Raw genomic sequence first — 18,322 nt, forward strand, 5'->3', positions numbered from 1 at the left:
TGCCGGTGTTGCTGAAGCCACAGATCCCTATGAGGAGAATATAGCAGCTGTGGGCTCTGGTTCTGGGGGCTCCTTGCCCCCCAGTGGGACTGTGGCAACGGAGGTACATAATGACCCACCGTGGGCCGCTTTTTCCACGCTTCTACATACGCTAGTTAATAAACTAACACCCCCGGTACAACCGTATGTGGTCCCTGCAGCTAACCCGCCGTGGGCGGACGATTTATCTGCTCAATTGAAGAAGTTGAACCAGTCCCTGACGACTAAAAAGTCTGAGCCTTGTGCGCCCAAGCCCAAGGGGTCCTCTAAGAGCTCTTATCTCCTCACAATCCACTGCTGTCACTGACACCTCATCTGATGAAGACGGCACTTACACTGACCCCACAGATTCTGACACAGATACTGCTGATGGGGAGGGTAGTTCACATGTGGATGTTCCTGATCTTTTGGAGGCTATTAAGTTTATTTTGCAGATTACGGATGATCCCGAGCCGTCCGTCCCTCCTAAGAAACCAGATAGGTTCAAGCGTCAGAAGGTGGTTAAACAAGTTTTACCTCACTCTGACCACTTAGTGGATATACATCAGGAACCCTGGGAAAACCCGGGTAAGAAGTTTGTGCCTCAAAAGAAGATGCTGGCTCGCTATCCTCTCGCACCAGAGCTGTCTAAAAATTGGGAAACGCCTCCTCCAGTAGACTCACATGTGGCTAGGATGGTGGTTTCCTCAGCTCTACCTGTCACTACCGTCACGTCTCTAAAAGAGCCTACGGATAAACGTGTGGAGGGTTGTCTGAAAGCGATTTACACCCTTACGGGTGCTGCACAAAGGCCCACTATTGCAGCAACATGGGCTGCAGAGGCTATTGAAGCATGGGCCTTGGAGTTAGAAGCTGAAATCTCTTCTGACCATGCTAGACAATGCTTGTCATATATTGTCACAGCTTCTCGCTATATTAAAGAGGCGGCTTCTGATGCCGGTATCCTAGCAGCCAAGGCCTCTACTACGTCAGTCCTGGCTCGCCGGATATTGTGGCTGAGATCCTGGTCTGTGGATCTGGACTCTAGAAAAACCCTGGAGGTACTCCCTTTCAAGGGAGATATTCTGTTTGGGGAGGATTTAAATAAGATAGTGGCTGACTTGGCTACTGCCAAAACTGCCTGTCTGCCAAGTACCACTCCTTCTGTGTCGAAGGCTAAAGGTACTCCCTTTCGTCCTTCAGGTAAAGCAAAAGGTCAGGCGTACAACAAGCAGACCCGCACTTCCAAACCTGGTAAGCCAAAGCCCAAGAGAGCCTGGGCGGCCCATCAGCCAGCTTCCAAGACCGATAACCCTGCCGCATGACGGGGCGGGCCTCCCCCTGGGGGATCCCAGGGTGGGGGGCCGGCTTCTAGGGTATACCCAGGAATGGTTGAAGACCACTTCAGATGCCTGGGTACGGGAAGTCGTCACTTGAGGTTACGCCATAGCCTCCAAAAACCGACCCCCTCATCGATTTTGCCGGACAGACGTCCCGTTGGACCAGACAAAGGCAAACACTCTACATTCGGTGGTACAGACCCTCCCGGATACAGGAGTCGTAGTACAAGTGCCTCTTGCGCAGAGGGGCCGGGGGTACTATTCTCCGCTGTTTCTAGTCCCGAAACCGAATGGGTCCTCCCGGCCCATTCTCAACCTCAAGGCATTGAACCGGTTTGTGAAGGTTTCCAAGTTCCGTATGGAAACCCTTCGCTCTATAGTTCTGGCCTTGGAACCTGGGGACTACATGGTCTCCCTGGATATACAGGATGCTTACCTGCATATTCCTATAGCAGCGTCACATCAGCAATACCTTAGGTTTGCAATTGGCAACCTCCATTACCAGTTTCAGGCGTTACCTTTTGATTTGACTACGGCTCCGCGAGTCTTCACCAAAGTCATGGCGGTGATGACGGTGGTACTCTGCCGTCAAGGGGTCAGGATACTGCCGTATCTGGACGACTTGTTAATCCTGGCAAATTCCCCAGAACTTCTCCTACGTCATCTGGATATGACGGTCCGGTTTCCACAAGCCCACGGGTGGCTTATCAAACGGAAGAAATCCTCCCTGGTCCCTGCTCAGAGCATGGTGCACCTGGGAGCGCTATTGGACACCCACAACCAGAGGTTGTTCTTGTCTCAGGAGAAAGTCCTGAAGCTTCAGGACAGGATTCGTTGCTTCCTTTCTCGTCCACAAGTGTCGATACATTCGGCGATGCAGGTGCTGTGCCTCATGGTCTCAGCATTCGACATGGTGAAGTATGCTCAATTCCATTCTCGCCCCCTCCAGAGGCTAATTCTAGCCAAGTGGGACGGCCTGCCTCACCGGATCAGGTCTCACATGATCTCATTGACACCAGAGGTTCGTCTGTCGCTGCTCTGGTGGCTCCAGGACCAACAATTGTGCAGGGGCTGTCCCTTCTGGATATCCAACTGGGTCCTGTTGACGACGGATGCCAGTCTAAGAGGTTGGGGCGCGGTGCTGGAGCAACACTCCCTTCAGGGTCGGTGGACCAAGGAGGAATCCCTCCTCTCATTCAACATTCTGGAATTGCGGGCGATCTTCAATGCATTGAACCTGGCCCAGCATTTAATTCAGAACCGTCCTGTTCAAGTACAGTCGGACAACGCCACCACAGTGGCTTACATAAATCATCAAGGCGGTACTCGAAGCCGTTTGGCAATGAAGGAAGTCTCACGAATTCTACATTGGGCGGAACGCCATCTACCAGCCATTTCGGCAATATTGATTCTGGGAGTCCTGAATTGGGAAGCGGACTTTCTCAGTCGTCAGGACGTACATGCCGGCGAGTGGGGCCTTCATCCAGAAGTGTTTCAACTTCTAGTGGAAAAGTGGGGCCTTCCAGACGTGGATCTGATGGTGTCTCGACACAATCACAAGGTTCCGGTCTTCGGAGCAAGGACAAGGGATACTCAAGCAGCATTCGTGGATGCGCTGGCGGTGCCGTGGAGGTTTCGGCTGCCGTACGTGTTCCCTCCGGTGTCACTCCTGCCCAGGGTAATTCGGAAGTTCAAGCAAGAAAAAGGAATTCTGCTTCTCATAGCTCCAGCGTGGCCCAGACAGCCCTGGTTCTCAGACCTGCAAGGCCTATCGTCAGAGCGTCCAATTCTACTTCCACAACGCCCAGACCTCCTCGTTCAGGGCCCCTGTGTCTACCAGGACCTGGCCCGGCTGTCTTTGACGGCGTGGCTCTTGAAGCTTTCGTCTTAAGGGCTAAAGGGTTTTCTGAGGCGGTCATTCAAACTATGTTGCGGGCCCGGAAACCGGCTTCGGCTCGGATGTACTATAGGGTCTGGCATTCTTACTTTGTTTGGTGCGCATCTAACGATTATGACGCTTCCAAGTTTAGTATAGCCAAGTTGTTGGCTTTTCTTCAGCAGGGCTGGATTTTGGCCTGCGTCTGGCCTCCCTCAAGGTTCAAATATCTGCCTTGTCGGTGTGGTTTCAGAGAAAAATTGCGACCTTACCTGATGTGCATACCTTTACTCAGGGTGTGTTGCGTATCCAACCTCCCTATGTCCCGCCTGTGGCTCCTTGGGACTTGTCGGTGGTTTTGGAGGTGTTACAAGATTCTCCGTTTGAACCTTTTGGTTCAGCTGATCTTAAGTGGCTTTCCCTTAAGGTGGTGTTTCTGCTGGCTATTGCCTCAGCTAGAAGAGTGTCTGATTTGGGTGCCTTGTCCTGTAGTTCCCCATATCTGATATTTCACGGTGACCGGGCGGTTCTTAGGACTCGTCCCGGATACTTACCTAAGGTGGTTTCTTCGTTCCACCTTAACCAGGATATTGTGGTTTCGGCACTTGTTTCTCCTGATGTCTTCCAAAGAGCGGTCTTTGGATGTGGTACGGGCTCTCCGTATCTATGTGAAGAGAACTGCTTCTATTAGGAAATCTGATTCTCTCTTTGTGCTGTTTGGATTTCACAAACGTAGCTGGCCTGCTCACAAGCAAACTTTGGCCAGATGGATTAGAATGGTGATTGCACATGCTTATGTGAGGGCTGGCCTCTCGGCTCCTGTTCACATTACGGCCCATTCTACTCTGTCTCTGGGACCGTCTTGGGCGGCCCGCCGTGGTCATCTGTGAACACGTTCATAAGGTTCTATGCCTTCGATACTGCCGCTTCCCAGGATGCTTCCTTTGGACGCAGGGTTCTTGTGCCCGCTACAGTGCTCCCTTAAGGAACTGCTTTAGGACATCCCCAATGTCTATCCTTGTGGAGCCCAGTGTCCCCCACAGCAGAAAACGAGTTTTATGGTAAGAACTTACCTTTGTTAAAACTCTTTCTGCGAGGTACACTGGGCTCCACAAGGCGCCCACCCTGACGCACTTAGCTTCTTTGGGTTGGTATGGCATTAGCCGCTGACACTTCTCCTGAGAGTGTGGTGTATGTGGCTACTAATCGTTGTCGTCTCTTTTCCTGCTACTGCATTGGGCTGGTTAACTAAAAACTGAGCTCCTGTGCAGGGAGGCGGGGTTATAGAGGAGGCAGCGCTATGCATTCTGGGAACAGTCAAAGCTTTTCAGCCTGTTGGTGCCTTGGATCAAGATCCTACTCTACACCCCAATGTCTATCCTTGTGGAGCTCAGTGTACCTCGCAGAAAGAGTTTTAACAAAGGTAAGTTCTTACCATAAAACTCGTTTTTTTCTTCTTCTTTTTTGCAGTGCATGGGGCCCTTATAGATATACCTATGGGACCCACAAATGATTAGTTATACTACTACTGTAAGGAGGATTGGTATGGGATCCCGGCAGTCAGGAGATCGACAGCAGAATCCCGACTGCCAGATTACCGGCAGCGAGCGCAACATGTCCTCTCGCTGCACTTGCCACGCTTCAGGCCCTGTGGCGACTTTTGGTCACCACACTGTTATATTCCCTCTTAGGTGGTGGCGTGGACCACCACCTGAGTGGGAATACGGGGCTTGGGTCAGGATTTCGACCATCTGCATTTTCCCGGCTGTCAGGATTCCAGCGTCTGTATCCTGACTGCCGGGATCCTGACAGCCGGTAATTTAACCACATTCCCGTTAAGGGGTTAAGATAGTATTTTATTTTATTGATTTTTTTTTTTACATAAATACTATTACTAAGGTCTTATTATCTTATTGGTTCAGGTGTTTGGTCATGGAAAAGCTAATGGAGAACCAACGTGGGCTTTGTTGCTGACAGCTGGCATATGTGAAATTGGTATTCTGATTGCATCTTTGGACAGTGTTGCTCCAATTCTGTCAATGTAAGACCTAGAATTCTCTAAAGTTCAAGCTGTGAAATATTGCTCCATATGATTGTATGAAGTGTAAATTGCATGGTAACATGTGACAGACATACCTTTATAGACATCAAACATGTACAGCACCACAGAACTTTTGTGGTGCCTTTAAAAATAAAGGATTACAGTGTAATAAATTAATAATGGTAGTTAGCTGGTTTGTGAACCTCATTATACAATTATGAAGTTGTTTTTAAAAGAAAAAACTTTTTTTTACATTTATAGAATGTCTCTAAAGTATTTAAAATTGATTCCTTGTGTAGATGCATTCAAATTTAAGAACGTGCAAATAGCCACAACCTGCATACTTCATCCTATTCCAGCAGCCTGTTACCACTCATGATTCCAGCCTTCTCAGTGCTCACCACTAAGGGCTATATTCAATAAGAGTCGGAAACTGCCGTCTTGTCGGAAAGACGGCAGTTTCCGACTGGAATAGGTCAGAAGGGGTTGCAACCTATTCAATAGGGGCACATTTTTTCTGAGAAGTCTGGAAAGCCGACTTGTCGGAAAGCAGGTGGATCGGCGGAATACCCGCCGATCCGCCTGCTGCTGTCAGAAACGGGGCCAAATCCGACAGGTTTTGGCCCCCTTTCCGACAAACTCAATCCGACTTGAAAACAAGTTGGATTGAGGTGAGGAGACGGGGAGCGGTGCGTCGGGCTACGGGGATGATGGTACCTGCAGTGCCTCCTCCGCCGCCGCACAGATCACACCCGCTGCCAGCTCCGACAGCCGCTGGAAGCTCCCCCACCAGGCGCCGCCCACTGGCCGTCGCACACTGCTCCCCCGCGGCTGCTGTCAGCGCACCCAGCAGCCGCTGACAGCAGCGGCAGGACAGGACACAGGGAACGGCCATATCCGACAGTCGGATTTGTCCGCTCTTTGAATAGGGGTTGTCGGGTCCATTCCGACAACTGCATGTCGGAATGGACCCGACTCTTATTGAATATACCCCTAAGACTCTAAAGCAGGCATGTCCAAACTGCGGCCCTCCAGCTGTTGAGAAACTACACATCCCAGCATGCCCTGACACAGCTTTAGCATTCTCTGACAGCAAAACGGTGTCAGGACATGCTGGAATATGTAGTTTCACAACAGCTGGAGGGCCGCAGTTTGGACATGCCTGCTCTAAAGGCTATACCTGAGTCATGGTCGGTCTAGTCCATTTCTGGTCTACCTACCATGATGGGAGATGCAGGGGATAGTCTGAGTAGCTTTAGCTCTTCAGTACCCGTCATTAAATCAAACTATTGAAAAAGGATGAGGACCTTCAAACTGCTCTGTACCTGAATGTGTTAGACAAGTTGATTAAGGACTCTTTCTCATGTGAAGAGGAAGAAAACAAACTATAAACACAAAGATTCAACCCAAGACTATCCACTTTAGTCAATACCTAATATTCCTCTAAGTACTTCCCTGTTACAGATTTTGTTGTCTGTCTCACTGTATCAGAATTATCATTCCTGAACATATTCAGGTCTTCCCAAACTACAGCAAAGTAAAGTGAAACCAGTAAGAGAAATTTGTACAATGCTAAAATAGTTTCTCCATTTAATGTTAATACGGGTGTAGTCTACTCATGACATTCTGATCCGCTTCATACTGTTACTGGGCAATTATTTCTGCCTTATATTATTGTTTAATGACTGCTGTGTTACATGCTGATTCCAGTTAAATTAATTCTGCCATACTATATAGTCAATTGGGCACGGAAATGGATGCTGCTATCCCAGATTTACCTCATTAAAGGTAATTAACATAATTTATCTCAAGTTTATTATTGTTCTGAACTATGTATTTACATGTATATCAGTAAGAAAGCTCAACGCTGCCCTTTTCTAGCCACAGTTTCTATGTCAGCCACATGAAAAGGAGATTTGTTTACACAGTAACATAGTTAATAAGGTTGAAAAAAGACAAAATGTCCATTGAGTTCAACCTGTATTATAATTCTTACACTAACTAAGCTGTATGTAAATATAGTATAACTTAAGTTCTGTTTTTAAGTCTACATAACAACTATAATTCATGCTTTTTCTAAAATACTCTTCCTTTAAATGCTATATCCTTGGATATTTCTATCAGATAAGAACTTATCTAATACATTTTTAAACATATTGAGTCCACCTTCTCTGCCAGAGAATTACAAATTCTTACTGCCCTTACCTGTGAAGAACCCTTTCCTTCGTTGGGTATGAAATTTTCTCTCCTCTAACCTCAGAGGGTGTCCGCGTGTCCTGTCTAGAAATTTTTCAATAAACAAATTGCCTGATAGTTCCTTCTATTGTCCCTTTTATATATTTGTAAATATTAATAATGTCCCCTCTTAGCCGCCTCTTTTTGTGTGTAAACATATTTAACCTAGTAAACTTTTCCTTATTAATCCAATGCCTCTAACCCTTTAATCAATTTGGTGGCTCGCCTCTGAACCCTTTCAAGTTCCAAGATATATATTTTTTTATAGTGCGGTGCCCAGAACTGTACACAATATTCCTGGTGTGGCTGCACCAATGATTTATACAGTGGCAGGATTGAAAACTCATCCCTTGTCTCAATTCCCCATTTTATACATGCTAACACCTTATAGGCATGGGCACCATAGACGTTTGATAACGTGTGCTGGCTCCTCCCTCTATGCTCCTCCTACCAGACTCGGTTTAGAAAATTTGCCCGATGAAGCCGGTCACATCTCTGGAAGCTCCTGAAGCGTTTTCTGCATTTATTTTAGACGTTTGCCTGCTTCGTGTGACTTAGGGCGGAAAATGGCCCAACCCCACTATGGTTAATGGTTCCGTTCCCTGCTGACAAGACGCTAGCTCCTGTGGGAACTATTAGCAAGCCGCACACTCCCACAGCATGCCACCACCCCTAACAGAGCCAGAAGAATGAAGAGTGGTGGCCGGCTATTATGGAGACGTCTGGGTACGGATATGCACGTCTTCTACATGGGGCGAACTGAGTCTCCAGACTTCGTAAACTGTAGTGTACACAGTACCCAGACTGGCATTACAGCTTAAAAGGGGGCTTACTCCATTTTATGTACTCAGACAAAAAAGCCAGTATAAAGAAGAGTGGGAAGGGGGCGGGCCTTCACTATGAGCGGCTCCATCAGCTCACGGGTGCCATTTTACCCTACTGCAGCTACACAGGCGCTGACTGCAGGGATGCGCCGCTCCTCTGAAGAGCCTCCAGAATACCTCAGCAGTACCAGGGGGTCATAGCAGGGGGGAGCTTTATACTTGTGTACTAAGTCCCTAATCTGGGTACTTGGTCTGCGACCCGGCTAAGCTTGGCTTTAGCAGTGTGCTGGTTCTTTCCTCTCTCTCTGTGTCTCTCGGGAAGTGCTCTTTGTTGGTTAATTGTGCTTTTAACCTTTTCCTGTGTGTGTGCTGTTACTACTGCAGTAGGTCAGGCAAAGAGTGTGTATCATGCAAGGCACAGTGTTCCTCTTCTCCAGGGGGTTCACTAGTATCTACTCAGTGTAGTATCCCTTCTCAGGCTAGTGGGGCGGAGCCAGCATGGCTGGACTCCATTCGGGGGATGATTTCCACCATCTCTGCTAAATTATCTTATAATGAGAAAGAGACGCAATACTTAAGATAGTCTGTGACTGAGTTTATGCAAAAGGACTCAGGACTCAGTACCCAGACCAGCGTCTCAGTCCTCTACCATTTGTCCGCAAAATCGTTCTTTGGCCCATATCCTACATTCTGACTCTGATAATGAAGGGTCTGAAATGGACGAAGGTGAGGTGGACATATAGGTGGGGTAGGGTACCCTGTCGCAAGGTGTTGAGGCTCTCATATAAGAGAAGTCCTAAATATTCCTGATAAGGTGACAGAGGTGGGGGAGGAATCTTTCTTTAATGTGAAGAAAAATCCACAGCCACTTTTCCTGTGTTAAAGGAACTAAATACCCTGTTTGAGGAGCCGTGGGTTAATCCAGATAAGAAATTTAAAATTCCTAGACTGTTATCATCTTTTCCTCCTGAGGATAGTAAAAAATGGGAAAATCCACCGATAGTGGATGTGTCAGTCTCCAGGATCTGACATAAAATAGTATTACCTGTTCCTGGTGCAGCCTCCCTAAAGGATGCAGCTGATCGTAAATTTGAGACTACACTCAAATATTTGAATACAGCTGCTGGGGTGGCCCAGAGACCCACTATAGCATGTGGGTGGATTACGCGGACCATTGCAAAATGGTCTAGTAGTTTAATTGAGGGTTAGACACCTTACCTTAAGAGGAAATTGTTTTACTCCTGCAACACATCCAAGATTCTGCGAACTTTATAATGGAAGCCGTTAAGGAGATAGGTTTACTTAATGCACGCACCCCAACAATGGCAGTGTCGGCATGCAGGGGATTATGGCTACGTCAATGGATTGCTGATGCGGACTCCAGAGAAGGTGTGGAGGGCCTGCCTTTCACATGTGAGGCCTTATTTGGCGACGAACTCGACAAGTGGATTTTGCGAGCTACTGCTGGTAAGTCCACATATCTACCTTCTGCAGTTCCGCCAGCTAGAAAGACCTACTCAGGACCCAATTTGCAGTACAAAAGGACTGCAAAGTATCGAAGCAAGGCCAGAGGTTCTTCTACCGCCGCCAGAGGTGCTAGAGGTAAGCCATGTAAACCAGCGGTTGCTGGTTCACAGGAACAGAGCTCTGGCTCTGCCTCCTCAAAGCCTTCCTCATGACTGTGGACTGCGATGCCTGGGAGACAGGCAGGTGGGAGCCTGACTAAAATTCTTCAGTCACGCCTAAACGAGATCTTGTCAGGATCCCTGGGTCATAGACCTTATAACCCAGGGCTACAGGCTGGAGTTCCAGGATCTCACACCTCACAGGTTCTTCAAATCAGGCTTACCAATTTCACAAGAGGCAATAATAATGTTACAGGACGCCATTCAAAAATTGTTATAGACACAGGTCATTGTTCCAGTTCAACCTTATCTACAAAACAAGGGTTACTATTCCAGCTTGTTTGTAGTACCGAAACCGGACGGTTCGGTAAGAACGATTCTGAACCTCAGGTCATTGAACCCATACTTAAGAGTGTTCATGTTCAAGATGGAGTCTCTGAGAGCAGTGATCTCAGGTCTGGAAGAGGGGAATTCCTAGTGTCTCTGTATATCAAGGATGCGTACCTTCACATTCCGATCTGGCCGCAACATCAGGCTTATCTACGGTTTGCACTACAGGACTGTCACTACCAGTTCCAGGCCCTGCCATTAGGTCTCTCCACGGCACCAAGGTGATGGCAGAGATGATGTTGCTACTCCGCAAACAAGGAGTGAATGTAATTCCTTACCTGGATGATCTTCCGATAAAGGCTGCGTCCAGGGAGCAGTTGTTGGAGAACGTTGGTCTCACAACCAGATTACTCCTGGATCATGGGTGCATTCTGAACCTACCAAAATCTCACCTAGAACCAACGCAGAAGCTTCATTTCCTAGGAATGATACTGGACACCGTTTCAGAGAGTGTTCTTTCCCTTGGAAAAGGCAATGGTAATCCAGTCGATGGTCCGGGCTGTCTTGAAGCCGACCTGAATCTCAGTACATCTGTGCATCTGCCTTCTGGGGGAAATGGTGGCTTCTTACAAAGCAATTCAGTACGGAAGGTTTCATGCGAGGACCTTCCAGCTGGATCTGCTGGACAAATGGTTCGGATCTTCACATGCATCAGAGGATTAGTCTGTCGCCAAAAGCCAGGATCTCCCTCCTGTGGTGGCTACAAACTTCTCACCTATTGGAGGGTCGAAGGTTCGTGATGCAGAATTGGATTCTTCTAACCACAGACGTAAGCCTCGGAGGTTGGGGTGCAGTTTCAAGGAAGATGGTCAAGTCAGGAAATCGTTCTTCCAATAAACATCCTGGAACTCAGGGCTGTCTACAACGCCCTTCTGCAGGCCTCATCTCTTCTTCAGAATCAGGCCATTCAAATTCAGTCAGACAATGTGACAGCGGTGACGTACATAAACCGGGTGTAACGAAAAGCAGAGCCGCAATGTCAGAGGTATCAAGAATTCTCCTCTGGGCGGAAAAACACGCAGTGGCGTTGGCGATTTTCATTCCGGGAGTAGACAACTGGGAAGCAGATTTCCTCAGCAGACACAACCTGCACCCGAGGGAATGGGAACTCCACTCGGAGATGTTCCAGTGGCTGACACGTCAGTGGGGGTACCCACAAATCGTCATGACCTCTCGACTCATGAAGAAACTCGAGCGGTATTGTTCCAGGTCGAGGGACCCACAAGCGGTAGCGGTCGATGCCCTGGCTACTCCGTGGGTCTACCAGCTGGGGGTGGTCTTCAGGTTGCCGACTGTTGGGATCCCGGCGCACAGTATACCGACGCCGGAATCCCGACAGCCGGCATAGCGACAGTTTTTCTCCCTCATGGGGGTCCACGACCCCCCCCGGAGGGAGAATAGATAGCGTGCCACCGTGCCCGCAAGGGGCTCATTTGCGCTCGCCACGCTGTCGGTAAGCCGGCGGTCGGGCTTCCGGCGCTGGTATGCTGGTCGCCGGGAGCCCGGCTGCCGGCATACCATACCACACCCACCAGCTGGTGTACTTGTTTCCTCCCATTCCTCTGATCCCAAGAATTCTCAAAATAATAAAAAGGAAAAAAGTTCAAGCAATACTCATTGCTCCAGATTGGCCGCGAACGGCCTGGTATGCGGATCTTCTCGAGATGCTAATAGAAGATCCGTGGCCTCTGCCTCTTCAAGAGGATCTCCTGCAACAGGGCCCATTCGTTTATCAAGTCTTACCACAGCTACGTTTGATGGCATGGAAGTTGAATGGCTGATTCTAGCTAGTAGAGAGATTCCTGACAAGGTCATCCCAACTATGATCAAGGCCAGGAAGGGGGTAATGTCGAAACATTACCATCTGGAAGAAGTATGTCTCTTTGTGTGAGAGCAGACAATATTCTATGGTTGAATTTCATCTGGGACGTTTCCTGCTCTTTCTGCAGTCAGGAGTCGATGTGGGCCTAGGCTCCATAAAAGTTCAGATTTCGGGCTTGTCTATTTTCTTTTCAGAAACATTTGGCTTCTATCCCTGAGGTCCAGATGTTCTTGAAGGGTTTTCTTCATATCCAGCCTCCCTCGGCACCTTGGGATCTCAATTTGGTGCTGCAAATTCCTCCAATCGGACTGGTTTGAACCGTTACAGGAGGTAGATGTAAAGTATCTTACGTGGAAGACCGTCACACTGTTAGCCTTCGGCAAGGCGTGTGTCGTAACTGGGGATGTTGTCTCACAAGAGCCCCTACTTGATTTTCCATGAGGACAGAGCTGAGCTCAGGATTCAGCAGCAATTCCTTCCTAAGGTGGTGTCTGCGTTTCACATCAACCAGCCAATTGTGGTTCTGGTTAATACTGACACCTCTGCTGCTTCAAAGTCTTTGGATGTTTTAAGGGCCTTGAAGGTATATGTAAAGCGAACTGCTCGTCACAGAAAATCGAACTCGCTGTTCGTTCTTTATGATGCCAATAAAATTGGGTGTCCTGCTTCAAAGCGGTTATGTGCACACTGGATCAGGCTCACTATCTAGCATGCTTATTCCACAGCATGTTTACCAATTTCGAAGTCTATACAGGCCCACTCTACTAGGTCGGTGGGTTCCTCTTGGGCGGCTGCCCGGGGTTTCTCGGCATTACAGCTCTGCTGAGCAGCTACTTGGTCGGGTTCGAACACGTTTGCCAAGTTTTACAAGTTCGATACCTTGGCCTCTGAGGACCTTCTGTTTGATCAATCTGTTCTGCAGGACCCTCAGCACTCTCCCACCCGGTTTGAGAGCTTTGGTACTTCCCTTTGGTACTAAATGGATTCCCAGTATCCCCTAGGACGTTAGAGAAAATAGGATTTTAATTACCTACCAGTAAATCCTTTTCTCGTAGTCCATAGGGGATACTGGGCGCCCGCCCGGTGCTTCGTTCTTCCTGCACAGTTACTTGTTTAAGTACTGTTGGTTGGTTTAGCTGTTGCTGTCCCTGTTTTCAAGTTTGGTTAGCATGGCCTTCCTCTTGTTCTAGTTGTGCTGGTTCGAAATCTCACCACTTTATCCATTTCCTTCTCTCAAAGTATGTCCGTCTCCTCGGGCACAGTTTCCTAGACTGAGTCTGGTAGGAGGGGCATAGAGGGAGGAGACAGCACTTTTTATCAAACTTCTATAGTGCTCATGGCTCCAAGATGACCCGTCTATACCCCTTGGTACTAAATAGATTCCCAGTATCCCCTACGGACTACACGAAAAGGATTTACCGGTAGGTAATTGAAATCCTATTTTTTCTGTATTGAACCTCATTCTCTATTTTATCTGCTGAAACCTCCAGTTTAAATAAGTCATTCTGTAGATACTTAACATCCTTGTCTGAATATATTACTCTACACACTTTAGTATCATCTGCAAAAATTGACACTGCTTTCCAGACCCACCCCTAGGTCATCAATAAATATATTAAATAGTAGTGACCTGAGTGCGGACCCTTGCGGTATTCCACTGAGTACTGAGGCCCAGTCGAAAAACATCCCATTAACCACCACTCGCTGTTACCTGTTGTTTAGCCAATTACTTACCCAAGTACAAATAGTGTTTCCTAAACCAAGCTCTCTTAATTTGAAAATCATTGTCATGTGTGGCACTGTGTCGAAGGCTTTAGCAAAATCTAAATATACCACATCCACTGCTTTACCCTGATCAATATTATCGCTCACTTTCTCGTGGAAGCTAATTAAGTTAGTTTGACATGACCTGTACCTCACAAAACCATGGTGATTCCTATAAATAACCTTGGAGGTATCAAAGTACTCTTGTATCCCTTATTATACCTTCCAGTATTTTCCCCACTCTAGATGTCAAACTTACCAGTCTATAGTTACCGGGATGAGTTTTTATTCCTTTTTTAAATATTGGGACTACCGCTGCTATATGCTAGTCCTTTGGTATCGTTCCTGATGTAATTGACTCATAGTAAATCAAATATAAAGGTCTTCCTAGTTCTGAGTTAAGCTTCATAAGAACCCTTGGGTGAAGTCCATATGGACTAGGAGATTTATTTATCTTGATTTTACTTAGTCTCTTCCGGACTACTTCCTCATTTAACCAAGTACTTAGCAAAGGGACGTTATCATAGCTTTTGTTGTTCGCTACTCCCACCAACAGGACCTTTCTAGTAAACACTGATGAAAAAAATGTGTTCATTAAATCTGCATTATCTATGTCATCATCATTCAAGACACCTAACCTCCCCTTTAATGGTACTATAGTCTCCTTTTTTAACCTTTTACTGTTTATATACTTAATAAAACCTTTTAGAGTTTGCTGTACTCTCGTTGGCGTTTTGTTTTTTGTTTTCTATTTTAGCTGCTCTGATTTCTTTTTTGCATTTTTTGTTACATTCCTTGTAGTACTGGAATGAACCCGCCTTCCCGTTGGATTTAAATGCTTTGAAAGTATGCCTCTTTTTATCCATTTGCTCCTTAACCTTGTTAAGCCACGAGTTTAATACTCTTGCGTTTGTTGCCCATGGGAATGAACATATGAGTGTACTTATCGAGCAAAATTTTAAAAGCATCCCACATTTCAGCTGTATTCTTACCAGGAAACTAAATTTCCCAATCAATGTCCTTTTAGTGCTCGTTTCAGCATGTTGAAATTAGCTTTTCTAAAGTTAAAAGTCTTAGTTGGGCCCTTATAGTGTTGTTTTTGAAAACTGATATCGAATGTGACCATATTATTATCTCTGGTTCCCAAGTTCTCCCCTACTTTAATATTTTATATAATCTCCACATTATTAGTTAGTACTAGATCCAGCATAGTCCTAAGTCTAGTTGGTTCCTCGATTACTTGAGACAAGTAGTTATCTTTTAGCATGTTTAAGAACCTGTTACCCCTAGCTGTATTTCCTGATTCTGTGTTTCAATTTATGTCCGGATAATTAAAATCCCCAATGATTAGGACCTCCCCCAGTCTTGCAGCTTTTTCGATTTGCTGCAAGATTTGTAATTCTTCAGGCATCCTAATATCTGGTGGTTTGTAGCTTTTTTGTATCTTTCCCCAAACTCAAAATTAGTCCTGTCTCTCCTGAAGAGAGTATAACCCTCCAAATTTACTGCCTATTCGTGGGAATCGGCCCACCACGTCCTCGTAATGCCTATGATATAGTGATCATTGAGTGCAATCGTTTCTAATTCCCCCATTTTACTTGTTAGGCTTCTTGCATTTGCAAGCATACACTTTAGTTTAGTAATTCCCTGCTCTGTATGTTTAATTGTTGGTATCGTGTCTTTGGTTACTTGAGTTTTCCTTGATTTAACATTGCTGACTATTTCCCAGCCCCCCATTATACTTTATAGATCCTTTCTTTCTGCCCTCTCTGATTGCCCCATTAAATCTTTCTAATTCCTCCCCCCAGACACCTACTTTAAAATCTCCTCCAACATTCTAACCATCCTTCCCCCAAGCACTGCTTCCCCTCCCTCGCTCAGGTGCAATCCATCACGACAAAAAAGGTGAAGCCTGACCGAGGAGTCTGCCCAGTGTTCCAGGAAGACAAATCCCTCCTTCCTACACCAATCTCTTAGCCACACATTTATCTCCATAATCTCCCTGCGCTAGCGCGTGGCACAGGTAATATTTCGGAGAATATTACCTTAAATGTCCTTGCCCTAAGTTTGCGACCTAGGTCTCTAAAATAGTTTTTGAAGGCAACCTATCTACCACTGTCATTGGTGCCATGTGCACAAAGACCGCCGGGTCTTTCCCAGACTCTCCTAACAATCTGTCTACCCGATCTGCAATGTGTCATACCCAAGCACCCGGAAGACAACACAATGTACGACAATTGCGGTCCCGGTAGCAGATTGCCCTATCTGCCTTTTTAATTATTGAATCCCCTACCACCACAATCTGACTCAGTATCTTGCTAACCGCTTTCCCGTCTGTGCCAGAGTGACCGCCCCTCTGGTTGCTAGCGGAAACAGTCTCTGCCAGTGCCGCCAAATTTGCATTGCCATTCACAGTATCTTTGTCCAATCGGGCGAATCTGCTGGGATTTGGCAGCTCGGTGTTGGCCTGCCTCTACTTCCCACCTTTACCCCTTCTAACTGTAACCCAGCTTCTTACCTGTTGCTCCTCCTCTTCGCTAGCCCCATCCAGCTCCCCAAATGCATCCACAGTGAGCTGCAGACTTTGCTCAAGATTGGCTATATCCATTACCTGGGCTTCCAAAGAGAGCATTTGCTCATATTTTGCACAGAGGTATTCACCCTGGAGCAGTTGCTCCAGGTATGCATACATCTGACAAGATATGCGCTGGGTGAGACCATCAATCTTGTTCCCACTCATTCTGAATGGGTTAGCTAACTCCCTCTTCCTGTAGTTAGCCTTTAGCCGATGTGTGTCCCCTATATATAGAGAGGCCTATCCAAGACGCAATACTGTCCCCTTATAGCACTACAGTCCTCCCATAGTACTACAATACTCCTATACAACATAGTGCAACAATCCCCTTCTAGCACTACAATCCTCCTATGTGTAACAGTGTACACCAGTGGAATGTGTAACCGTGTGACAATGTATAACATTAGTGATACTTGCATGTCCTGAGGGATTCTGGACCTCCTGCAGCAGCACCCGATCACTGGTCACTGCTTCCCCTGTATAGGCTCCATCCTGGACTTGTTCCCGGCACCACCGTCCCACTCGCGGCTCCCAAAACCTTGCACCCTCCGTCCTGCTCCCGGCACCCTGCTCTGCCCCACGTGTGCACGTCACGTCCGCATTACTTCCGGTCTCCGTGTTTCTCAGCCTTAGCAGCCTCCTCAGCCATGATGTGTCGGCATAGGCCGAATCAACTAATGAAAATCGGGTGGGTGGGAATTTTACTCAAAGGATGCCATTCCTCATTTGTTATCCTTTTTCATATTGTATCTAGAGATTTTGGCTTGTAAATCCCATTGTTTTAGTGAGGCTGTTTCTATAAGAACTTAATGATAAGTAATTAAAATGCTTAATCAGGCTGCATGTAGATTCTGTGGGGTTGATGTATCAAGCAGTTGCCCATAGCAGTCAGCTTCCAGGTAGCGTTTATCAAGTACATTCTATAGAAATGATAGGCAGAAGCTGATTGGTTACTATGGACAACTTCTCCACCGGTCTACTTTTCCACTCTCTTCACTGCTTAATACAGCAACCTCTGTATCTCTAACGTCCTTCAATGTTTAGTGAGGTCATGTTGTGGAATATTTAGAACCATGGGATGTGTTCTTCTTTGACTCCTAGAATGTGGGGAGCATGAGTTTGTAGACTGAATAAAAATGAACACATTTTGGAAAAATACATGCTTGTGGTAAAATGAACATTTAATTAACTGCAGAATGTCTGGCATCCTGTAGTGAAAGAAATGGCACAGATGACAAAAGTGTGGCTTTGTATTGTATTCTTGACCATATTTTCAGCCTTATTCCCCTCCCCCACACCTAATAACTTAATGCTGCGCATCTGCATTCCAATGAATACTGTTGATACATTTTTTTTTTCTAGGTTTTTCCTAATGTGTTACATGTTTGTAAACTTGGCTTGTGCGCTACAAACATTGTTACGAACGCCAAATTGGAGACCACGATTTAAATACTATCACTGGTAAATATTGTAATCTTAGTTTTTATTTTTGTATTGTGCACTGTTTAATAAAAAATTGCATCTTTCCTAGTTGATAATCATGAGCCACCTCATAAAACAACCTAGGTAATCTCCACTATGCAAAGGGGAGGAATCGGCACCACTCCAAACCTACGGAAGACACCAAATTATTTTTAGCATGACTGTTTGCAGCCAGCTGAATGAGGAAGTGGTTTCAGTCACCCCTCAGAAAGTGTATGTAATGGAAGACTCTCACTGGTGTACATGAGACGAGAAAAGAAAAATATACATTATAGTGTACACTGTTTGTAATTTTGAAAAAATTAAAACTGAACATTTGGGAATTTACTC

At 46.4% G+C, this 18,322-nt stretch overlaps 1 protein-coding gene across 3 annotated transcripts in view; it reads left to right on the plus strand.

The window, feature by feature from the left end:
* Nucleotides 1–18,322, plus strand: part of SLC12A7 (solute carrier family 12 member 7) — a 952,187-nt gene that overhangs the window by 773,257 nt on the left and 160,608 nt on the right. For all 3 annotated transcript variants that reach the window (XM_063922663.1, XM_063922664.1, XM_063922665.1), the window contains exons 13-14: nucleotides 5,157–5,275; nucleotides 17,873–17,971. In XM_063922663.1, coding sequence (XP_063778733.1) covers nucleotides 5,157–5,275; nucleotides 17,873–17,971 — 218 coding nt within the window. The remainder of the gene's footprint in view (nucleotides 1–5,156; nucleotides 5,276–17,872; nucleotides 17,972–18,322) is intronic.

Source organism: Pseudophryne corroboree, chromosome 5 (genome assembly GCF_028390025.1).
Source record: "Pseudophryne corroboree isolate aPseCor3 chromosome 5, aPseCor3.hap2, whole genome shotgun sequence".
In the NCBI taxonomy this organism is placed as follows: Eukaryota; Metazoa; Chordata; class Amphibia; order Anura; family Myobatrachidae; genus Pseudophryne; species Pseudophryne corroboree.